The sequence below is a fragment of the Rhamphochromis sp. 'chilingali' genome (genome assembly GCF_963969265.1).
Source record: "Rhamphochromis sp. 'chilingali' genome assembly, chromosome: 6".
In the NCBI taxonomy this organism is placed as follows: domain Eukaryota; kingdom Metazoa; phylum Chordata; class Actinopteri; order Cichliformes; family Cichlidae; genus Rhamphochromis; species Rhamphochromis sp. 'chilingali'.
The window spans coordinates 26,289,729-26,315,028 of NC_137933.1; the positions used below are offsets into that span (position 1 = coordinate 26,289,729).

At 39.3% G+C, this 25,300-nt stretch overlaps 1 protein-coding gene across 2 annotated transcripts in view; it reads right to left on the reverse strand.

Moving 5' to 3' along the window:
- kiaa1549lb (KIAA1549-like b) overlaps nucleotides 1–25,300 on the reverse strand; it is a 58,999-nt gene that overhangs the window by 17,029 nt on the left and 16,670 nt on the right. For both annotated transcript variants that reach the window (XM_080884876.1, XM_080884875.1), the window contains exons 2-12: nucleotides 16,359–16,712; nucleotides 12,897–13,373; nucleotides 12,656–12,771; nucleotides 8,509–8,728; nucleotides 8,062–8,195; nucleotides 7,328–7,496; nucleotides 3,495–3,554; nucleotides 2,192–2,343; nucleotides 1,553–1,724; nucleotides 806–969; nucleotides 315–350 (exon numbers count right to left, since the gene is read on the reverse strand). In XM_080884876.1, the coding sequence (XP_080741002.1) occupies nucleotides 315–350; nucleotides 806–969; nucleotides 1,553–1,724; nucleotides 2,192–2,343; nucleotides 3,495–3,554; nucleotides 7,328–7,496; nucleotides 8,062–8,195; nucleotides 8,509–8,728; nucleotides 12,656–12,771; nucleotides 12,897–13,373; nucleotides 16,359–16,712 (2,054 nt within the window). The remainder of the gene's footprint in view (nucleotides 1–314; nucleotides 351–805; nucleotides 970–1,552; nucleotides 1,725–2,191; nucleotides 2,344–3,494; nucleotides 3,555–7,327; nucleotides 7,497–8,061; nucleotides 8,196–8,508; nucleotides 8,729–12,655; nucleotides 12,772–12,896; nucleotides 13,374–16,358; nucleotides 16,713–25,300) is intronic.

Genomic DNA, 25,300 nt, shown 5'->3' on the forward strand with positions numbered 1-25,300 from the left:
AAACAAAAGCGCTCATTCTGCTGGTAAACCATTCTTTGCAAGCCTTAGTCTTTCAGATTTGTCATGTGGTGACTGCTATACTGTAACAAGTACAGGCAATGCCATTCTTTTATCTACGGAAATCTCATTGTTGCAGGTTTGATAGTCAGAATTCCTGTTGTATCCTTAGTTTCCATCAGCACAGCAGGATTTATTACAATATATAATAGCTGCTGTCTGCCCAAAATCCCATTCAAATCCCACTGCTGGCACAGCTGAGCCTTGAAAATGAAAACACAGATCAGTAATGAGGAGGAATACAGAGAAATAGATACCTGGTGATAATAGCCCACATCTCTCCGGTACGCCATCTAAAAGCCAGAGAAAATGTTTTAAACATTATATGTGTGATTTGGGTTTGTGTTCAGAATTGACTAGGATTCTGCTAATGCGTTAAAAGAGGGCACTGAAACGGGATAACGCAGATACTGTGGAATAAAATACAGAAAACACAAAATCCGAAAGAATAACAAACAAAACATCGCTAACATATCCCAGCATCACTGACCCTGATCATGCAATGACAGATGGCAGACATCACACAATCTGTAGTCTGTAGCTACTAAATAAAGTGACAGACAGTACATCTCTTAATGTTCTATCAGGAAAAAAAAGACCCTGAACTCAAGGTCTTCACGTCTTTGTCTAGCCAAGAATCCAAGCCTTCAAATTAAGACAAGCAGCAAATGGTCACGAAGCCTGAAAATATATTTAAACAATGAATTGATTACCAAAATATAGCTCAGTACATGAATAAGATAAATACCTTAGCTCGAGGGTTAAGGTTACCGATGGCATCCGCTTTGAAGTCATTCTTATTCTTCCTGCACAGCACAGCTGTGATGATGATAATAATGAGTGTTACTACGGAGATCGGGGCCAAAACAGCAGCGATTATCCAAAGGTTATTAGGAGGGTTCTTGACGACAGCTGAAAAAAATTTAAATAAGTTGTTGTTTTATTTTTTGTTGTTTCTTTGTTTTGTTTTTTTGTTTGTTTGTTTTTTACCTGTCATTACTTTATGACATCCAGTAGGCTCTAAATGATAACCATTTGTCCTTTGATTTGCTCATTAAAATATAATGAAGTCCTCAGCATGTTGTATTGACAAAACATGAAGAATCATTCATTACACTGCAGCACTGCATACAGCTCAAGCTGACATACACTGCGCCTCATTCAGCTATTGCAGGCGACAATCCAATGCATAGGAGAATGCTGCATGCCCCCTCCCACACCTGCCACCCACAAACTCTGTCTCACCCTTTTTCCCCCCCTTGTCTCTTCTCTTAGCAGCAAGCTGCACTGTAGCCCAAACAAACAATGTCCCGCTGGGAGCATTTCACAGAGATTAGACAGCAAAGAGCTTTCTCAACCTTTTCTTCTATGTCTCTCACCACAACACCAGCTTTTCTTTTCCAAACTCGGCATGAATCATGTGTTTTGGTTCACCTGTCTCTGTGTTTGTGTCACTTTTCCTAGCTGTCAAATGCTAGAAGGATGCTTTGCTTACGTTCTGCTTGCACCTGGACAAAGTAGCCCAGGGTGAGCGCCATAGTCTGAGAATCCACTGTGTTCAGGACCTTGGCAGCTGATGTGCCCAATAAAGGAATGCCATTGTGTTGGACATAGTAGGTCATCTCGGCCGGATTCTTCAACCCTGAGATCCGGCGGATGCTCACCATCTGATTGGGTATGAAAAGGGATGTGTGTGTGTGTGTGAACTGCTGTACAATCAGCATAAACCTATTCAACGGCTATTACAATGTCTTATGCACCAACTTTAATTTCACAAAATACAACAAAAATAAAATCATGCATTTAGGAGAGTTTCTTAAGATGAAAAACTGTATGAAAAAAGAAAGGACTTGTTGGGTAAAATATTCAACCTCTGACTTGTTTTGATGAGCAATTACCACATGATGAGCGGAGAAGCTACCTAATTATCAGGGGTTGACCACAAATAATCGTGCAAGCATGTGCAGAAGTGCGTATCAAAGTGTATCAAATATTCATACTGTTGGGAGAAAAAAGCCCACGAAACAAATTTGACTAATCTGACTTCTGACATGCCAAGGCAGTCAGGCAAAACATCAGAATAAGAATCTTAGATGACTGGCATTCCCTACAGGCTGCAGTGCCAGTTTCTTACCTGGACAGTGTAGCTGCCTACAGTCGTTGCTCGTCTAAAACGAGTGCCCTGCTGGCCCGCCAACACAAACAACTCTGCCAGGCGCTGTTCCATTAGACTGGCGAAGCTTTGGTACTGTCCCTCCAGGCTGGCATTATCCACATCCTGGATCACTGCAAATGTAGTTGAAATAAAGAGGATGGCCAGATTGTTGTGAAGAGAAAAAAAATACATGGTTGGCAAGGGCAAAAAGGAGTACAAAAGAAAAGACAGAGGCACAGTTGGAAATGTGTGTGTCTGTGTGTGTGCGGGTTGTAATATAGTGTAGCTTGCTTCGGAATTCAATTCAGCTTTCATTATTGGCATGACCATACTTAGTTAAAGTGCTGCCAAAGCACTGTTAATTCTGATATGAACTTATGAGACATTCAGAACCTTATTATAAATAGGAAAAAGCAGAAAAGCTATAATTCTGGTTGGATCTCATCTTCAGTGTGGGGCTGACTTTCAACTATTCAAAGTGTCACTGGAGTAGGTGTAGAGCAACAGATTGTGATCTGAAAGACTCGTTCAGTTTGACAACTTAGAGATATACAACAACCAATGAGCCACAACATTAAAACCCCTGACAGCTGTCGCAAATACTATTGACCGTCTCATTATAATGAAATGTTCTGCTCGGACAACCAGGGTTCTGCTCCCTCCCTCCAAGCAGAACATTACACCCTTGCACGCTGATATACTTGATCAGGAAAGGCTTTAGAAAATCAACAATATGTGCATTGTCAAAGCCTCCAAACTCTCCTAAATCCCAATCAGATAGAGCGTCTGCAGAACGTACTGGAATTACCCCAATTAATGGATGCCCCACCCACAGCAACCCACAGAGCACAAAGGATCTGTTGCTAAACACCATACATGGCATGCCCACATCCCAACAGATACAGTAACAGCTGTTTTAGCACTATAGTGAAAATCTGCACAACATTAAGCAGGTTGTTTTAATTCTGAGGCTGATCAGTGTATTGCTCCTCAGCCAATTTAGTCATTTAAAAACACCCACATTGAAAACATTTACTAGGACTCATTTTGTACTTTATTTCTCCTCTGGAATGAGACAGTTCATCAGTTCATTTCTTAAAGTTCCCAATGAATATTTTCAAAACTGTAGAAGTAGAATGTTCCAGGATGTCGTTGGAGGACTGGGAATTGGTTGCATTTGAATACTGGTCATAAGTAAATGGCGACTCATAAGTAAATAATCCACTCACAAAGCAAGAGCAAAGCTCTGATTTTAACAGTCAGTAAGCAATGATATCCCTACCTGTAACAACCCAGAAGTCTCTGGTTGCTATTGAAGTGTTCAGATTGTGATATTCCATTGCTGTAATGACAACAAAAAAGTTGAAAGCAAAGTTAATACCAATATACGATTTCCACACAGTAGTGTAGCCTACATTTGCCTTTGCACGCTGAGATTTTACAATGAATGCTCAGTTGCACAATTGTATATGACCTGAATATAATCAACAATGCAAAAAAAGCTCAACATATATTGATGCAAGTGTGAATGTATCATTTTGGTGGTGTTAATTTGAGCCGAACATACCAACACTTTTGAAACCTTTCAAGAAAAATGTACAGTAAGCCGTTGAAGGTTTGGCACATTTTGTGTGTTGATATCTCACTTTAAAGCCTCATTATCACTGATAGTCAGACAAATACAGAAGCAAGGGAAGCTTTAAGCAGTCTGAGCTCTGGTTGTCTCTGTGTTCTCTTACATCTATTTCCTGCCTGATTAAGCTGTTGTGCTAGAGACTGGTGCAGTGTTTTGGGGAATGCTGTATCAGTGGTCTGTGAAAGCACACTCACAGAACTGTACACTCAGGCATGACAGGAGAGACGGGTGGGGGAGAAGGGTGAGAGGAATAGTAAGGGCTTTAGCAACAATAACGGATAGGGCTGAAAGGCTGTCAGCAAAATCAGTTCAGCGCTGTCTATAAGCTTCAGTCATTTGAACTATTAATCAGCAAGGTTTAGCAAGCTTTTGCGTGAACCCCTGCTGTTTTCTGATGAGAACGTTGAAAATCCCAAATGCTCTCCAGCAAAAGCTATTATTAATTTTCTCTACTTTGTACCTTCACATGTTGAAAAGTTAAATGATCTAGTCTAAAATGGTAACATTTCCAAATAGCTTCAGTCATTACATTTGAGAGAGGTTGTCGCAAATCAGGGGGTGTAAAAGAGCTGAGCTCAGCAGTCCAGACTGCACGTTGGAACGTATGAGATCGCGGGCCTTTGCTGTCAGAGCAGAGCCTAAGGTGGCATGAGAATCCCCCACAGTTAATTATTTACTGCAATAATTGGCTTTGAAGTGAGGAGGCAGCCGCTGCTGGCATATGCTTGCACCTCCTGTGAGCAGTGTAATATCACTAACTGTGAGGCTACAAAACAAACAAAATCACTGTTACACACTTCTGTCTTTAACCCCACTGTCTCTCTGGCATTTTCCTCCATGTCAGTATCTGCTCCCTCTGTCTCTTCTTTTTACCGAGATTGCCTTCCTCTCTTTCTGTGCTCAGCAACTGAAACAATATGCCTGTAGGCAACTTGATTTTCTAACTTAATTCAGGCTCAACACAAAGTGGTTTTTAGTTTAATGCTCACTACTGGAAATCCTATCTATCTTGATTTCAACAATGTGAAACCCAAGACTGCTATCTATCCTCAGAGGCACTTAGGTCAGATCCCAGATTTGTCAGATTGGAAGACGCAAACCAAATGTAAAATATTTAATCTTAGATTGTTTTCTTTCTTCTGCACAGGACACACCAGGCTACGAGCAGGGAAACTGCTCTTTCTAGACAGGCACGTAGATGCTTTTGAAACATAAGATCTTCATTTAGTATTTTTAACTGTTAGAGGTAGTACCCCATTTTGTTTTGTCTCAGCAGCACAACCTTTGGACCATCTTACTTCTTAAAATTCAGTTTTAGAGGCTTTTCTCCTTCCCAGTACATAGGAAGTACTATCTTGATTAGGCTAACATGAGTGCAACACTGTTGACACTCTAGATATTATATATAGCTTTATTGAGCTCATATGGGATGGAGAAAATGCAACTATCTTTGACTCATGACTCCGAAATCTCATATATTTTGATAACAATTTCCTTTAACTTGTTACTAAACTTAAACCATACAGAAAATTGATGTGGACTGAAAATATAGAGGCTATAAAAGGATTCAAAGAAATAAGAAAATCCACAAGAAAAGAGGAGGATTCATTACAGTCACTGGCATGCTATTAAATTACTTCCTATTGGTGATGTGAATGGAAAACATTATTACCACTATTTGACAAACATTAACACTCAGTTCTGAATCTTTCTAAGATCCAAACAAGTTGAGTCTAAAGGTTAGAAAATCTGTTTGGTCTCTTCTCACAATGTCCTTAGCAACAACAGAACATGAAGAAGACTAAAAGTTAAAACTAAGACTGAACTCAGGCAGAGGTTATTGCAAGGAAGCCTATAGTCCTATATAAAGTATCAGCTCTGGTGTGATCCTGACCATGACCATGTCCAAGTCCAATGATTAACAATTTCTCAAACTGACCACAGTCTAGAAATATTCAAGCACTGAACCTGGTTAGAAACTTTTGCAATCAAGCTGGGAGTCTTGTTTCTGCTTGAATAGAAAGCTAACCAGAGGTGCAGTTTCAACACATCAGCCTCTTTAAATCCACAGCTTGTCCCGTGGCTTCCTCTGTATTCCTGAAGTCTGCTTGACCCAGTGAGTCTTTAAATAGAATCTCTCCAGACCTGTTTGAGCTATATAACAGGTTTGCTTACACTGGATTACATAATGCAAGACACTAAGGCCCATTTTGCACATATAATGTTTAAGATAATAATGCTACTGGTAAAGCATGAGCAGGACATCACTGCTCTCAGTGTCTGCACAGGATGCCTTCAGGTTAGGAAACACACCTTTTGTATGAACTTGTAATGAGCAAAACGTAACTCCGACAAGGACGAGAGAAAAAACTGAAAAAGTGCCTCGCTGTATGACTGCTGAATACGAAAGATCATTTCCTCTTCCATGCATTTGGCTATTATCTGCAGGGGTTTCAAGCAAAATGTGTGATGTAATATGACAGGTTGACTTCAGGGTACATGATAGATTATATCTAGCTGTTGCTGACTTGCTTCTTCTGGTTAACACATTCTGAAGGTCCCATTGCTTTTGTTTACACAAACTGCAGCGCATCAAGGAAGCACAAATCCAGAAGCCATTATGTGAAGTGTTGCTGATGATAGACATAGACTGAAGCACAAAAAATCTCCAGGCGATTTCTGGGTAAAATCCTGTTTGTGTGTGCGTGTGTGTATCAGAGTAGTTCTGTTGCTGAACCTTTATTGTACATTTATGTGAACCGGGTCAAGCAAAACAACACAATCCCTCCTTTAGGGATTAATAACGTACCATAAAAATAAGTCTCATTATATTGCATGCATCTGAGGTCCATGTCGACCATATCTCCATCCACTGAGCAGTTACACAAGGGATAGTAACAGGCTGCCATAGGACGCTACTGGGATTGCTGTTTAGACTCCTGCTGATTCCCTGTCACTCTTTATTTTATTCCAAGTACAATGCTAACACAGATGGATGCTGACTGTGCCCTCAAAGGAGGCTGAGATGAAAGGCAGAGGCTTAGTTGTGTCTTTTCATCAACTTTCTTTAAATGACTCAAATGTAAAATTGTGATTGTAATAGCATAAGAACAGTCAAAAACATCCAATTACTGAAAAACTGGATGTCAGTCAGGCTTAGCAAAGAAATTTATGATTTTTGCCAATGCCTAGAGAAGCTTTTTGAGTCCATGTGAATGCAAAAAGCTCAGAATGCATTAAATTAACTAGGGCATGATTTCTAGCATAGTTAATCAATACTAAAGTTTCAGTGTCCAAACAACTAGAGCCAAACATGAAAGCCCTGTGAGACACAACCTGAAACATCTGGAATCTCTTTTGTATTTAGAGAACAAATCATTCCCAGGAGAACTCAAGAACTACCTCTGATGCTTGTTCTTGTAGGGCCTGTTGCATTACTCTTGCCTAACACTCACTTAAGAATGCAAATTGCAACTTACGCTCAGCAACGATAAGTGGCGGATAGAAGAGGAAGTAGCCCACTAGTTCAGCTGACAGCTGACCAAGTAGATTTGAGGCAGCAGTGCCATTAAGAAAGCCAGTCCCATTCTTTAGAGTGTAGACCAGTGACACAGCAGGGGATCCTGCTGCCTGAGAGACACTCAGCATCTAGGAAAAACACAAAAGTCGAGGTCAGAAAAAGAACAAGGCATAGAGAAGTGTGGGTAATATGAGCAAAATGCTTAGGATTATACTGTATACTGTAATCTGCAAATTCTAAGAAATATTTTTCTAAATGACAGGGGAGGCACGGAAACAGTAACTGTCTTTAATGATAAATATCATCAAGAATCTCGACAGCAGAGAAATATGTATGTATAAATAAAAGAATTCAAAAATACAGTAGCTTTATCCATGCATAAACGGCAAATTAGTTTTAATATAGGGTGCACTTTAATGTGGCAGCACATTAAAATTAATATAACCAATGCCTCTCCCACATAATTAAGTAGTTCTCGAAAAAAAGGCACAGCCTAATATGCTTAGGGACAATTTTGCTCAAACTGCACACAGTTTGCAGCCTTTTGTGGCTGCCACATCACATAAACCACATGGTGATACTGAAGTGTAACAGGGGACAAAATTAAGTTATTTATCATCAATATCTATCCTGACAGCATGCGGAACGCCTACGCAATTCCAGGACCAGAACACAAAGGTTCCCCCGCAGTACCTGAACAGAGAGTCTGCTGTTAGCGTTAAGCACTTTGGCCTGCGCTTCGGAAAAAACCTTCTCAAGCCTCTGTTCCATCATTTGAGAGAAGCGACAGGACCGAGGATCATCACCTACTCCCACAAACTGTAGCACTGCAACATAAAAACAACACAAACTGACAAACTGCATTCTGAAAATCAAAGAATTCTTCAAAAGCCTGTAAGAGTGTGTTTTGCTATCTTTGACAGTATATAACTATATTAGGAACATTTAGAATTTGACTTATTTGTGCTTATTTTATAAGTACCTACATGCCATATTGCCATTTCTGTCTCTGATGTGGTATCACAGAATTTCTTTTCACACTTCATACCCTTCCAGTGCACAGTCAAAGAAGGAACATATAACGGCAAGTCTCAAGCAGACTTATTTTTTTCTTTTCAACCTGACTGAGCACTGGCTGACCTGTTTTCAGCTGGAAGCCTGTGGCTGGGCTGGGTCTCCATAATTCAACTGGGAGGGGCAGGGCTGTTACCATGGGGAGGTACTGCCGCAGGTCTGCAATCAGCTTATCACGGCCATAGGATGCCAAGCCTTCCATCACTACAGACGGAGGGTAAACTATATCCCCTCCAGTCACGTGATAAGCCACTGTCATGTTGGGAGAACCAAATACAGTCTCCACCTAAGAAAGAAAAAGAAAAAGAGAGTTGGATGTCTTTGAGAAGCCATATTGCTTACATTTTACCATTAATTACAAAATGATTACCTCTACAAATCCATGATTAAAGAAGGTATTTTCAACATGTCTTCTATGATGTGCTAAGTGTTATGAAAAAGTTTTGAGCCATACCTAGAGCCCAACTAGAGCAAAAGTTCTCCAGGCTTTCAAAATTTATTCAGACATTTTAGTCCAGTCATTATATCTAATAATTTTCAGAGGATTTCTTTTTTACTTAACACATACCTATGAATCATCCAAGAATAAAAAAGTGACCTAAACCATGGGATGAACCAGTGTTCTGTCTAGAAAACGACAACTTGGCAAAGAACCTATTTTAAATTGTGTCTCTAACCACAGCCTGTCACACACACACACACACAAAAACACAAATTGTTCTAGTTTCCTAATACAAATCTATAAAAACTACCAAATATTACATAGTTTGACAGGAATAAAATTCTGTTTTTGCACCAACAGAGTGATTTCCAAAGAGCTGCTAGCCAAAAACTCAACATATCTCAGCAGTGTCTACTTAAAATGTTGAGGAAACTGGACAAGTAGATGAAAAAAGAAGTGGCAGGCCAGTGAGCATATCTATATCAATATCAGAAAGTTATGTACTTAAGGAAAAGGCAAAAATCCAGATCTGTCACAGGACCTGAGAGATGCATCTGGCCCATCTATTTGATTCATCTACTGTTTGCCAAAGCCTGATTAGAAATGACCTCACTGGAAGGGTGACAGTCATTCATTCTTAATGAAGAAAAATTATCCCTTCTACACTTTTAATGAAACTTAAACATACAGTATATTAAGATAAAATAAATTCTGATTTCTGAAGAAGAAGAAAGCAAATATGCTAACCCACTAAATGTAGTCATAAAAAAATACATAAAAATACATTACAAAATGAAAAATATCCAATGCCAAAAAAACAATATAAAAAGCAAAATAAAATTGTAGAGAGAAAAAAATCATCCAAACAATAAATTACAGGCTAGGAATAAAATGAATGAATGAATGTCTGCGTTTAGAACCTCCTTAAAGGTCTGAGTGGTTCCTTTCACATTCCTAAATCAGAATAAAAGATACTTTATTATAAGATGATGCAAATCACCATAAAGCTGTTATATGCAGCACTGCATACCAGTTTGCATCATTACCCACAATGCAACCACAAAAAGTAAAGTGACATCTCAAGTGGGCCTTTCAGATAGCCACTGCTTTTTGCCTTTTTATTCATCTTATTACAGAATGAAAATCACTTGCAGACAACGACTAGATGTCCAAGTCACTGGTGTGCTGCTTGTGGAGAAAAATATAATCAGAGGAATTTTGTTTCTAAAGGTCTCAAAGAACAACAATTTCTGTGTGTTGTATAGGGCCATTAACACATGTAGAATAAAGTTGTTCAAACATGGTGATTCATATGTTATGTCTGCTGACTTACTAGTAAGACAACTGAATAGAATAGCTTGTTAATGTCATCAGCCACACCTTTTACTTCTCCTGCTATAACAAATTGAAATTTCTACTGTAAAAAAAAACTAGAACGGTTTTTAAATTTATTTTAATGAATCTTACCATATAGTAAAAATCACTCAAATAGAAATTGCATACATGCTATGAAATCGTTCACAGTAAATCGGAAGATGCACTTGTTATCCAAGTCACTAATGAGAGCATCAGGAAGAGGAGGGAGTGATCGTGGAATACAGATATGTGGTGAGAACCATGAGGGCCTGAGGGGCTGCTGAGAAGAGAGACATGAGCGAGACTGTTAAATAGGTGAGTTTGGGACAAAGACGCTTATGTTCCTGCACCTCTAACACAAGAGGACTGGAATCAATACGTTCACGGATATAAATGCAAAACCTGTGTGTTTGGGAAATTGTGTCTCATTACAGAATAAAATTTATACAGTATGTGTTTGTCAGTTAGAGTTTGACTTCTTCGTGAACTCTGAGTACAGTGAAAGTGGAAAAGGGAATGATGGCAGATCTAGCGTGCGTGTATGAGAGGTGAAACCATTCAAATCCGTTATCTAAACCCATCTGAAAGCCTGTGCTGACAAGGAGATCCACTAGCCGAAACACTGAGAGCCTAGTCTCTGTAGCTGAGAGTCACCACTCTGCTTCCTCACAATTCAGCCTTGTTATGAGCTCTGTGAAAAGAGCCCTTTATTATCACTTCATCCTCTTGGGCTTCACCCATGTGAAGGTGTTATTAAGAGATTGCATTTCGAACACACACACACACTAACTCAGTCTCAAAGAGTGTGACAGACTGCAGCAGACCGAACAGATCCCACTATTGGCATTCAAAAACTCTCAAGTTGTGGCAGAATCCTAACTCCATGAAAGACACGGAAATAGTTCACTATTATTTTTTTAATGGTCTTAGTCCTGAGGTTCAGTTCATTTAGTCTATTTCTTGTGATCTTTTTAGCATCAGCTCAGCACATCACTCTCCTCCCAACCATTTATAACCTATAATTAAACACAGAAGCAATTTCCCCAGCCAACAGCTTGCCTCTCATTGGATGAGAAAGAAGTGCTACTAAAAGGAAACCAGGCAATGCTGAAATGGGTGACAGGAGTGCACTGAAGCAAGACACCTTCAGAGACTACAGAGAGCGAACATGTGAGAGCACTGACCTTCACATCGCCAGGACAAATACACAAGGCTCCCTCTCAAATATTTGATACTTCCAGATTGAGAAATACAACACAATAAGGCATTTCATTGAGCTACGCATACACAAACACACACACACACACACAGGTGCAGTTTACATTTCCTGGAGCAATGACTCTGACTGTGACAGTGCTATGAAGACAGATTTCTCTGTATTTACTTCCAGACCTCAAAAGACTGTTTTTATAACAAAATATATTGTTTGCATGTGCTTTATTCGTATATTCATATGTTTACCATCTTACTGACATCATCACAAGAGCAAGTCTTTGGTAGATCCTCACAAGTAAACATTTCTGTTCCTCGCTTGGTGTTTTTCTCACACTTAAGTCACATTGAGTGAAGGTATTGGAGGCTTACTGCAAGGACAAGGTGGCTTTTGGCAGTGCAGGGACTATGACTGGTTCACAGCTAACCTATCCACACACAAAAAGATGATTGTGTGAAATATGGATGGGTTCTGCAGACACTCAGGTTGTGTCTTGTAAATATCTACAGCACCGATACAGTCCTAACATGCATCTTATTTTAATCCTGGTACACTTAGTCAAATATGTGACATCACTCTGTGCCTTCTGGGACACATTCAGTCAACCTAATTTCTATATTAGTCTTCATTTCTTTTCACACAGCCTACATGAGGGTCCTCGGTATGAGTGTGTAACACATGCTTATAAACCTCTGGTTTTCTGGAGAGTGCACAACCGGAAAACAATTCTTCAGTGTTAAAAATGTATTTATTTATTCAGTTATTGTCTAAGCTGAATAGTTTTTTAGGGTTCTTGAGGGTTCGAGCTATTTTTTTTTAAACCAAACCTCTGAAAAAGGGAATTTGACTCACATGAGCTCATGGCAAGCTCATAAGACATTAAAACCGTGTCAATGAAACAATCACAAGGTATCCACACCCTAGAAGATACCCGACTTTATCTTCTGTTCTTCTCTAAATAGGACTGTAATTTCCAGAAAAATAAATATTGTTTTTCTATTATTGTTAAACTGGTTGTTAAACTAGAGAAGAGAGACCATAAACGCATAATGAAAGCGTAACTTAAGTTGCAATTCAAGAGAAGCTGTAAAAAAAATACATTTGTTCAACCATATTTGAAGAAATCAAGTTATGTTATCCATCTATAAACATGAAAAAGATGTAGTTGTAGCACAATAAGCAATAACTGGTGAAAGTCTGACCTGTGCTTGGGCAGAGGTATCATTGAGAGCTTTCCTGAGGCCTTGACTTAGTCCCCTTCGCAGGTTTTGCCTCTGAATGCTGTCTAGCCTGTTTCTCCTCACATAGATGGAAACAACTAAGAGACAGACAAAAAGGACAAGACAGGACAGGCAACAGACAAAACAAGTCAGAGCAATAAATTAAAAAAAACATATCGTTATATTATTTTTCTCTAGGACTTCTCCAAAAAGTACTGTTTACCTGTTTTCACCCACATTCTCTCAGTGATGTTGCACTGCTGTGGTGGAGTCTCTGTGGTAGTGGTGAAAGGTGAGATGAAGACAGCCGTGACCCCCCTGGGAGGGCTCGTTCTTAGGACAGGCGGTGTGAATGTTCTCCTGTTGGACTGAGTCCTGACGGTTGTGGTTTTCCCGGTCGCGAACGTGGTCTGTGGTGTGGTAGTGGTGGTTGACTGCGTAGTGACTCTTAGGGAAGGCGTGGTAGTGGTGGAGTTTTTAGTTTTTGTGGTTGAAGCCGTAGTGGTGGAAAGCTTAACAGAGGCTGTCGTGGTGTCTTGTCGAGGGGTCAGAGGTGATACCTGAGTTGTCCTCTCGGTAGGCCCAGCAGAATGGGTAATTCTGACTGATTGAGAGGGGCTTAAACTAGCCTCTTTTTCTTTGGGGAAAGTGAGTCCAACTGTTTTGGAAGTTCCAGCGGTTAATTCATCCGTCTCTGCTTCTGTAAGAACAAATGTCTCAGTCACTACCGGTGAGCGATTAGAATCTAATAATGAGATCAAACTTGGTGATGATGATGGAAATGAAGATTGCTCAAGATTTAGAGAGACGGCTAACGATGCAGTGCCTTCATCCATGGTTGCTTTTCTTGTGGTGGGTCTTATGTATGAGAATGAAGATGGCGATGAAAATGATGATGATGATGATGATGATGATGATGATGATGATGATGGGTAAGAAGGGAAGGTTGATGCCTTCAGGATGGAATCAGTTGTCTTACTCTTGCTGTCAGTATCAGAGATACTATGCACAGGGCTATTTGAAAGTGTGACAGCAGAATCAAATGCAGATTCAAGAGAGGGAACAGCTGTCAGCGAGGGGCTGTTCCTGGTCTTATATATCAATTCAACATGAGCAGCTTGGGAAAATGCTGCAGAATCAGTAGTTATATGAGACAGGGGCAAAAAAACATCTTGCTCTACATTAAAAGCCACAGATGACCTAAAATTAGCTGGGGACAAGCTCCATTCCTTATAGTCGGAAGTTGCAAAAGATGGATAGTCACCAGTTGGATGAGCTGGATATGGATCACTGGCAACAGCTGTTGAATCAGCAGAATTCAGCATGTACGCATTACGCTCTTGTCCATCTTCCAGCTTTGGATTTTGAAATGAGGGACCAACTGTTGGTAAATTAGATTTTACCCTATCAAAGGTTATAGATGTGCTTTCTAATTTAAAGCCACTGCTTTCAAGAGCCATAGGCTTGGTGGTTTTCCAGTCTGTATATGGTGCCATTAGTTTTGTGCCCAAGCTGAAAATAGCACTCCATGTCTCCATGCTGTTTTGTCCATCACTGGAGGAATTAGTTACAGCAGGGGAAACATCGGAGGGCATGTTCGTTTCTCTGTCCAGGTGAAAATTAGATTTATTGCTATTCACACTAGTGATTGGTCCCTGAGAGTGAGAAAAAGAGTTTGTTGTTTGTGTTAAGGTCATTTCGGACGGTTCATTATGACCCACCAATGTCACATTGTCTCTGTGAAAAACTCTCATAAGAGGTTCAGCTGTTACTGGTAAAAAGGGGATTTCAGTAGAGATTTTTCCAGAACCTGCAGACCCTTTAGTCAGCATGAAAAAATCTGTTTTAGTCCCGAGAGATGGGAAGCGTGTTGCGAACACTGATGGAGTTTCTTTCTTGTAAAACACAGCATCACTGATCAGAGAAGATTCATTGTTTCCATTGAATACAGGAGAACCTTGCAATACTTTACTATTTTCTGCTCTTGTGTGGATCTCAGTCATGCCCTCTGATTTTATATGAGCAGAGGTTTCATCAGAGGACACCACTGTCTCTTCAGATTTTTTAGAAGTTAAACTAAGTGTATACAATTTATGGAAAAAATCAGGCAAAGGCCTTGTTTGAAGAGGTCTTTCTGAGGGAATTATTTGCGGTGATGAAACAGATTTGGGTTGGTTTGCAAAATATATCGCACTTCTGGAAGATAGCTCATCTATATTATTATAGTTCGGGTTGTACGTAGGCTGATTGAGGTGTGAATGGCTTCTGGTTTTATAAATTATGTCATTTGCAGATCCTGAAAGAGATTCTATCTTATTGCTAGAAAATAAAGTTTTTGAGGTTGTGTAATCTATGTACAAGTGAGTTATGCCCTTGGAAGACCCAGTTACAGATTCCTGAATATTTCTGGGTCTCAAATTGAACAAATCTGACTCCAGTGCAGACGATGTTGTTCCTGTTCTGGTGCTCAAACTGGGGATAGAACGAATAGTGGAATCAGGTTTCAGCTGTGTGAGTGAAAGTGAGTTATTCAGGTGAGCATGAGTGGAAACAGATCTGAGCTCTGCTGCCGTTATCTCTCCCTGGTTGTAAATTACATCAGTGGCAGGGACTCTGGGACTGCTGTGACCCGCTGCGATCAGTAAATCACCAGGATTAGATACATGCTCTGAGGACATCATGCCAGAGTGGCTACCTGTTAGCTTGGTGATTGCAGCTTCAGAGAGCGTCACTTTACCTGGTGGAGTCTCCAAGGAAACTGTAAAAAATGATTCACCTGGTGTGATCGCCATTACTGGTGACACAGTGGGAGTCCCAACATGCGAGCTGAGTGATGACATGACGGCATGACCTTCATGAATAAAAGTGTGACTTTCTCCTGCTGTCTTAACTTCCTCTTCCATGTATGCCGTTTGGTTTAGAAGCCACTGTGTGATATGACTAGAAATTGAGTAGCCTTTAGGATGGGCAGACAGCAGTGCTGATGTGGGATTTTGTGAAGCTCCCTGCTGCCTTTGAACAGTTTGACTCTCCAGTTTAGAGGGAAATGAGGCGTTCATTTCAAGATTATTGGCGGGTACAAAGTTCATACCTGGATTTTGCATTTGAGTAGGTCTGTACAAAATTTTTAAAAGATTTTGACTATAGTTAGGAGTAGAGTATAGTGTATATGTGCTGGTTGCTGGTGTCTGGATTTCTTTGGGTGTTGCAATTCTAGTGTATAATTCACTCACTGGGTAGATTCTGTCCACTGATGAATGTGTTGTTACTTTATTGCCTTTATCAATGCTGGTTTCACTTGAAGAGTGTGGCCGTTTGCTTGTTTTGCTTTGTCTCTCCTGTCTTACAGATTGCAGGTCAGCAAGTGACTGAGTGGTGGACTGCGGGAATGTTAAACTGTCTGACCAACCCTGAGACCTTGCTGATAACGCTGCTGTTTCTGTCTGAAGGGCTTTGTCTATCCACTCAGTGGAAGGTGACAGGAAAAATGAGGGCACGGAGGATGAAAGCACAGACAGTGTGGATGGAGATGGAGAAGACATTATTGGTGTCAACTCTGTTGATGATGGAAACAATGATACAATGTTGTTTCCGTTTGTGAAGGATACACGTGACAGCCTGGATACAGTGTAACCAGCAGTCTGAGGCGGTGTTGCGTGTTTTTGAGACATGCTAAAAGTCAAACCTGAGCTGGCTCCCACATGTGACGATGAGGAGGACATGTCTGAGCCCTGGCTGGAATTACGTGAAGGCCATTGGGTGGTATGGATCTCATCCCTGGTGATAGTTGGCAAGGTTCTACTTTGATCAAGGCTCACTGGATGTTTGACAGTTCCTGCCATCATGGTTAAGACAGAAGAAAAAGCAGGCTGCCCCGATAAGCCCTCCGCATCAGTGTCTGAGTGACTGTCTGAATGGACAACTGGGAAAGGCACCTCCTCAGCCACTGACAGGTCAGCCGATGGGTGAGCAGGAACGCCTGTGACTGCTGGGTCGCTCGGTAAAGGTGAGGAGCCTGAGGCATCGTAGGTGGATTTTTCTGTTATGAGGGCATAAGAGGGAAAGATGGTTCAGTAAGTTACAAACAAAACAGATTCTTGTTCTGCATACCCATGCACATCAGTAAATCAGCAACAAACAAATACACTGAGATTTCTACCGCAGTCATGGAGTTATGAATTCATCAAAGCTAACTTCTTAGAAGCCTTCAAGTTTGCAGTTAAAATGTTAATAAATCATTAATGAATTGATGTTGGTCCAGATGCTCTCCTGTTCTTTCTGCTGTCCAACAGTCAGTTGGAGATTAATTAATGAGCTATCGAAAAACATAAAGCAGGACAAGGTTAAAGGTAAAAGCAGTGGTACGGAATAACACATTTCTGAATTTTTAAGCCCTAGAACCTGTATGAAATGCCATGCTGATGCCCTGTCCTATTAAATGACAGTGTGAAAAATCAGACTGCCACTGCATTGTGCGTACTCATTCAGCCTGCATGTCAGCACAGTATTACTTTTCTGTAAACAAGACCGATGAGGCCATTACATAGAGACTGGTATGTCTCACTGTCACACAGGATCAAACAAAGCACATGTGCAAATGGATGTTGCTGTCAGGGGTAATTGTGATATTTTGGATAAGCTATCATTTAAAAAAAAGAAAAGAAATAATACTTTCAGTGTACAATCTCTTAAGATTGTGAGAATTATCACAAATACTACTTAGTTAGAGGAATTATAATGATAGGTTTCTAATAGTCTCAGACAATATACCAAGGGCAAACATGTATTCCCAAAATAGAGGAAAAGGCACAGTCTTCAAAGTGGAACAAATTGAATTACTCAAGAGATAGCAACCATGTTCTAAAGTACAGCAAAGATTATGGCACGCCTAAAAAACCACTTTGGACTTATTGTTACTGTGTTTTGTGCCTTTGCAGAAATTACATCTCAGTAAAAGAAAGAGAGAGGCAGCTGGAGAATATTAGCTATCATCAAGATGCTGGAGGTCATTAATGTGCTGAAGCTGAGCTGTTTCTCATCCATTCCTGTCCCTACCACTTCTTTTATTCACGGCACATCGTCAACACATCCATACAGGGATTATTTTATCCATTTATGAAGCTTAGCATTCCTGTCACATCTTCCACCCCCTCAACATGCTTGCCTTGCTAAAGTTCATCTAACTAGCAAACCCCTTAGTGTCTGAGAGACATGGACAGAAGACGGAGTTCTGGGGACTGTTTTGACATACCCGAGTACTCAGAAAAGCAAAAAAGATACTCAAATAGCGTCAATGTTATTTTGCCAGATCTATTTTTCAATTTCATTTCTTTTAATAAATATATACTTGAGGATAGAATAAAATATAAGATAAGTGTCCAGCACATTCTGTGAGGCCTTTGAGTCTATTTCTTTTTTTTTGTACAACACATAACGATTAGCCTAAGGTGGTGTGTACTAACACAGCTGGGACTGAAAACACTTTTTTTCTATCAGTAGAATTACAGAATAAATGAGAACTGTAATAGAATTTAATACCCGTGCATTTAGCAAAAGTTCCAGGTTTATAACTGTGAATGTAGCCTTAAATGTCACCAATATCCCAGAGAACTGGCATAATGCTTTTTATAATTTGTTTTCAGAGAAGTAAATCACAGAATTTTATTATCTGCCAGTATTAGTTCCTTAAACACAGCCCCCTCATCCTGTATTTGTGATCCCACTTAATTCCTTTTCTCCAATAAATCTGTAACATGGTAAAATGTGATTAGTGAAACTGCTATACAGCAATTTTTAATCCATTCTTGAAATCCAGTGATACAAAAGAGTGGAAATAAGGTAATTGCTCTCATCTATTCACAAAGGAGTTTAACAAAATAAAGGATATCTGTCCTTCCTTAAGGCTACTAAAAGGTCAGAGATACTACCTTCCATTCTTCCATCCTATCCTCTACCCCCCCATCCTCAATCCCACAGTTAGCAAGCCAACTTCTTTTGTTTCATGGGATGGATGCCAGTCCAAGTGAAGGTGTAAGTTCCACCTGTGGTTTGCCACCTGCTCCGATGGAGCTGAGCATATGGAAGGATTTTTAACAATGGACCACAGAGGACAATACTTGCAGATAAAAGCTGAGAGGAAATGTGAAAGTATAATAAAAAGGGTGGGCTATGAAAGTGTATATAGCAGTGGGAGAAGAAGAAAATGATGACATTTTAGGTCATTTGGAAGAAAAACTGTAACTGCCTTTAAGTCTACAGACTGTTCACACCATCAGGCATCTGTCTCAAAAAACAGAAAATATCAATCAATCAGTGTAAAAAATGAAGATTTGCATCTTGACCAAAACTAGAACAATTCAAATGGGTTATAAATGCAAAGCGGGTGTTTGATTGTTTAGGTTACTTAAGTAAAATGACACTGTATCGACAAAACAGGTTATGATTTTAACATTGTTGCAATTGAAAGACTAAAAATGATCCAGTTAAGATTAAAAAAAAGATGGAATGTGAACGTGTAAAAGACATCAATCATTAATTACATTTTGCAACAACTTCTTATTTTGGATGTCAGTCTGAAAGACACCAAGTACACGTTTTGGAAATGTGTATAAGAATATACGCCACACACCTGCGATGATACCATGTGAATGGTGCAGCCATAAAAACACTGTGTTGGGTTTACTTATTTAGCTCAGTATCATGTAGTTTAAACAAAGAGCTGGAATTTGTTGAAATACACAGTATATGATTTGTGCAAGGGAATTATTAGGCAGTATAGAGTCAGTTTCTAAAAACATGAACTAATCATGGTTTAGTAACAGCATTAGAGCCTTCTGCAAGAAGTCAAAACTACAGACATGTGTGATAAATAAAATGTTTAACTATTAGTCAAAAGACAGCTAAACATACCTGACTTAGCTCTTAAACCTTTGACAAGCCACACGTTCAAACCACAGACATCAAATCCAGACTGAATTCTTTTCCTCTCTTCAGCCAACACTATCTTTGAGCTACCAGGACATAGACATGACACTGCTGGGCTCCTGGTGTTGCACTCATATTATACATTGCTTCCCCTTTTGCTTTAAGCTGTTTTTGTTCTCTTATGTGTAGAAAATGGTAAACAAGTGAGTGTAATTCAATAGTGAACTGGATGGAGGCCTGGGAGCATAGAAACCAATTTGAGAAGCCTGGCCAACTCCTGCCGAGGAAGTGCCTCTTACATTTTTGGCTGTCTATGACAGGAAACAGCATATAGAACTGCTCTGAGCTGTTGTTCTTTTTAAATTATAAAAAATGGATCTATTTCACATACTGTCGCTGTTTTTCTCTCTGTGGAGGTATCATGCTTGTGCAGGGCTGGAAGACGAGTAGAAGGAGCATTTGGCAGTGATGCCAAGCACTGCTGTGGTGGCAGTGTGGATGCGAGGGAGAATGTCACACACCCAGCTCTGTCTTTTTTTTTTTCATGGGGTGCAAACAGCGCAGCAGGATGATACATGCCTCATCTGTCTGGAACAGAACCCAGTGGACACTTAACTCTGCAGCCACGCAGAGATGCGTACAGTGTACTAAAAGAGATGTTCGTTCACTCAGTCATGAACTCGAACAAAGTCTTTATCGTTTGCTTTTGGTTCTTTTTTACTCTTTGTTGGTTTGGTCATTTAAAAATAGTTCAGGATAGACCCAAGTACCAAGAGTTGGTTTGTGTTGTGAATTTTGATTTAAATTATGTACCTTATTTAAACAATAACAAACATATTCTTCTATTTACTAGGGTAAAACAATACTTTTTTATACTAAAATTGTGAAAATGCAGTGGGTTCTTTTTTGCATGAGAAAGGTTGGTCAGAAAAAATTGATACTTGGATACTCATTAATGCAAAAAATTGTTGTCATATTATATATTAATTAGACATGCATTTGCATAGGAGCTCATTTCCAGTGCTGAGAAAAATGTTTGACATGCGTAAGTCTAAGTTTTGGATTATTATGTTGAAATTTCAGGTTATTGTCTCAAAATTTTGAGTTCGATATCTCAAAATTTTGACTTACTAACTTAATTAGGGTTAGGGTTTGACACTTACTAATTCAAAATGCTGAAAAAATAACCCAAAGTCAACAACAACAAAAAAACCCTTGAAAACTGAATTAAGTTGACATTTTTAGATAACCAGATTTTAAACTACCGATGGTTAAAAAAAGGTTTTTAGTGGCAGAAACAAGCTTCTATAAATTTACAACATTCATGCCCTGATGAACCCATCAAAGAGCGACTAGTCGTTCAATATCTTGCCCAAAGACTGGAGCAGTCAGGGCTCAAACCACCAACCTTGCCATTAGCAGGTGACCTGCCCTACTTCCTGAGCTACAGCCACCCAGTTTTGTACATGCTGATTTTGTAGCCTTTTTGCCACATACCACACATAAAAAAAACAGATATAGCCACTGTCACCAACTGGGCCGCAGAATCTTGCTGTGAAGTCTCAATTTGAGCATCTCGGTTTGTAGAAACTAGGCATCATATGTGTGACTGACACTGCATGATCATTTGGTAGCTATTTGTCATTCACCAGGCAGGTAGCCATCCATTTAACACTAAATGTGACCACAGTTTACTAAATAAGTTACAGTCAAGTGTTAGGTATGATTTAAACTCCATAATTGAGACCATTAATTATTTTTAAAATGTATTCTACTACTTTGTTTAGCAACCAAAGAAGTCACCACCTGACTGACACCACCAGTTGAAAGGAATCTATTTTTAAGTGCAATAGTAATGTTCACTTAGTGCATCCATCCACCTATAGTGCTTTTTGCACTTTTTTGATTAATGTTTTTGCATAAATCTTATTTGTTTAGAAAAAATCCACTGGCCCAATCACTGTCCCTTTTTTCCACTGATGAAGTCCTCAGAGGAGAAAAACTATCTCCTGACAATGCCCTGACTCAGGAGAAGCTGAGCTCTCTCTAGCCACCTATTTTTTTTTCTATTTCCTCTCTTCTCCTTCTCCTTCTCTTCACTTCCTCTCTCTGTCCCTCCAGATGAAAGTCAGCCTTTCTACTGACGCTGAGGCTCTTCAGCTTTTTCAGCCTGACATGTCAACACACTGACTTCTGTCCTGATGTAGCTCAGAACACTGTAGTCATGGCTTATGTTGTTGCAGTCTGTCTGCTCATATTACTGCTTACAAAGGCTGTCCTTGTCCCCGCGTCTGAGTTTAACCCACCCCATTTAGGTTTGACATTAGATGCTGTAAGATTAGAAAAATCTGATTGTTATGAGTTGTCCTGATTTTTGAAGATACGAAAAGGTACACAGGATCGGTTTGGAAAATGTAAAAGAAAAAACAATTTGAGAAGCCGTCACAATCACTTTGGGGTATCATAAGAGACTAAAACAGTGCTGTTACATTGTAGTCTTTAATTAGCCCAACACTAATTAATTCCTCCCAGTATCTGCATCGCTATATGGCGTATTGGGATAATGTTCCTATTGAGTGTCTCTATGTTTGTCTCGGCCAGCGCTGGCTTAGTACAACACACCAGAGTGCAATAATTCATGGCTTTTAGCAAGCTTTTGGAAGGTGACAGGGGACACATTCTCTCCACTCTCACATGAGAGATCATATATCTGCTTGCTCAGACCCTCTGGCAAAAAAACAGAGTAACTGAATCCAAAATTAACTGATTTCTATGGCTCATTATGTAAATTCGTAAATCAAGGTGCTGCTTCAGCAAATACGTGAAAAAGCGCAGCACATTACTCTTGATAGATTTACCTATGCCTTCATTACTAGTGCAAAGGACTTTTTGAGAAATGTTTGACCTAAATATTTATTAATTAAATTAAATATTTATTTAATAATTTTCGTCTACTGTAAAATTTAGGAGCATCCTGTCGCAAAAAACTACTCAAGATATTTGATACTTCTAGGCTAGATTGCTGTATTTCACTGTGTGATGTCCCATGGTCTGATGTCCTCACGCAGAAGCAGGGCAGCCACCAGCTGTTGCAGGTGGCTGCCCTGCTTCTGCATGAGGTCTCTTCCTGTTAAAAAGGGAGTTTGTCCTCCTCACAGTCTCCAAATCTTGTTCATCTTCCTTTTAGAACTGATTATTGTACAGATTACAGTGTACAAACACTTTAATTCATTAATTACACCTATCTAAGACAAGGTTAGATGGTTATGGTTAGATGCCTGTTGCCTCCAAAAATTCTTTAATTCTTTGTGACATAGATTCCAAAAAGTGCTTGAAACATTCCTCAGAGATTTTAGTCAATATTGATACGATAGCATCACACAGTTGTTGTATTTTGTCAGCTGCACATCTGCCACTTATCCTCTTATTTTCTCTTTCTCTCACATTGCCAATACCTTACATTGGGTGGTGGTCTATTAAAATGATTGAGCATTGAATGTACACACCAGCACTTCTACACCTTCAACTGTGCTTTCATGTTATCTGAAAAAAAAAGACAAGCCAACAGAAAGCTCCTTTCAACCCAAACTCTACCAAGCTCTACATGCAAATAAGAAAAAATCCTTTTAGAAAAAAAGGAAATTATAGGTTGAATTTTATTTTTTGGAAAAAAGTGTTTTTGGAAATAGTCTTTTTAAATCATTTATGTTTTGCGAGAACAAAAGGCAGACAATCTGATCTTTAAAAGTAGGCATAAAGTCACATCAGTCATCTGTACCACTGCTAGTGCGTAGTGAATGACTGCATTTTAGTTAGTTTGATTTTCTTTCTTGTTTTTGTTGCTACTTTCACATTGCATTATGTTTTGTTTTTTTATATTATGACAAATTTTTGAGTATGTATAGGCTGCAAAAACTATAGTCATCATGACCTTGAGTTGACTTTCCCAAAAGTAAAAAGTAACTAAGCTAGTGTTGGTGTGCTTGTCTTATTTCCAAAAATGTGACTTCACTGATTTATCAGAAACCAAAAACATTTGTTTTGTTTTTTAAGAAGAAGGAATTGTATCAAACCAAAGTGTTCATCTCCTGGGAACATACATTTCAGAGCAGGCGAGGGTACAAGTGTAGGAGTTGAGCTGCATGCTGGGGGCTATGACGGGCCAGGAGCCATTACAGGCTGTCATCAGATAGTGACGCGGCAGCTGACTGCATATGAGTGAAGATGAAGGTTCCTTCTAAGGTATGCAATTGTACCACTTAATTTAAAAGCATCCATTCATCCAGCCATCCATTCTAAACAACCTTAGATGGCCCACAGTGTAAGATTAAAAGCTTAAGAAAGGCATAGAAATAGAAAATTATGGGCCTCCTTTGCTAAACTGGAGTGAAGTCACTAGTCAGCTTTCCCTTTATACTATATACTTGCACAATCTGTTCATTATTGTGTTCATTGTGTTCATATTCATTTTGGTTCTTCATATAGACAGTTTAACATGTGGGCAACTAATCCGAGTTTTATCTTCTGTTTAAACATAAGTAAATGAATTGATTTAATCAAGATTTTCTTGTTTGATTGCTTTGTTGTTATCATCCCCCCCCCCCCCCCCTTTTTGAGTGGGGAAACAAAGAGATCTTAATGAAAAATTATTTTTGAAGCCTTGTAGCTTTATTATATTTTCTTTTTAATTTGATTGCACACAACAGATAAACAACAGCAACCAAATGTAATCCTATTTGACAGCAGACCAATAGCCATCTACAAGGTTGACATCATCCAATAGATTTTATGATCCCCATTCAAAACTATATTTAAATAAATGTACAATTCACCACATCCTTGCTAACAATAAAAAAGGCCCCACAAAGGTCTACAAAATATATCAGAATCAACATCTGCTTGCAGGATGGCCTCTCTAAGTATAGCTGTGGCCTGAAGTCTGCTATTTAAAAGACCATAACATCACAGCAGGTAAAGTTCAGCTTGGTCACCCGTGTCACCCTCTACTACTCTATTCTGGTTTTGCTGTAGAGGAGATCACAAGTTCCTGCACTCACTATTTAATTGGGTCCTCAGAGAGACTTCAGAGGAAGTCAAAGCTTGTCCTGCAAAGTGATAGAGCAGTGAATTTACCTGCTGTATCTTATATACCCTGCACTAAACCCCAGCACAACAATATCTCATTGTTCCAGTAGCAAAAAGGCCTGCCTTTCTGAACATGTCTAGATTACAGTCAAATCAGTTCTGCCTCTATGATTTAATTACCTGGAGTAACAATTTAGAAAAATTCATTACATTTTTTCAGTGAACTCTGTTCATTTTTCTCAAATCTTGCTAAATGCTGAAACCTGCTGTCCTCCCTTGGCATGTCTTTGCAAGTAATTGTGTTTTGCAAAGCATGAAAAAGGATGAGCAGATATTTAAAAAGAAAAAAGTAATAGTATATGTATAAACGTCAACCTCCTCTAAGCATTTCCTCCATGTGTGCTAAAGGCAAAAATCCTTTCTCTCTGGTTTTTCAGTTTACTAATGCATAAATCGAATCCCCAAAGAACACAATTAACCTCTAAAAGGTCTCATTTGTTTATAGTATAAATACTCATTAACCTAAACAACTTCATTCACGGTAAATTGTCAGACAAGCCGTCTTGTCTCTGAAGTTTTAACATCAACGTAATTAATTGCAGTAATGGTGACTCTGAT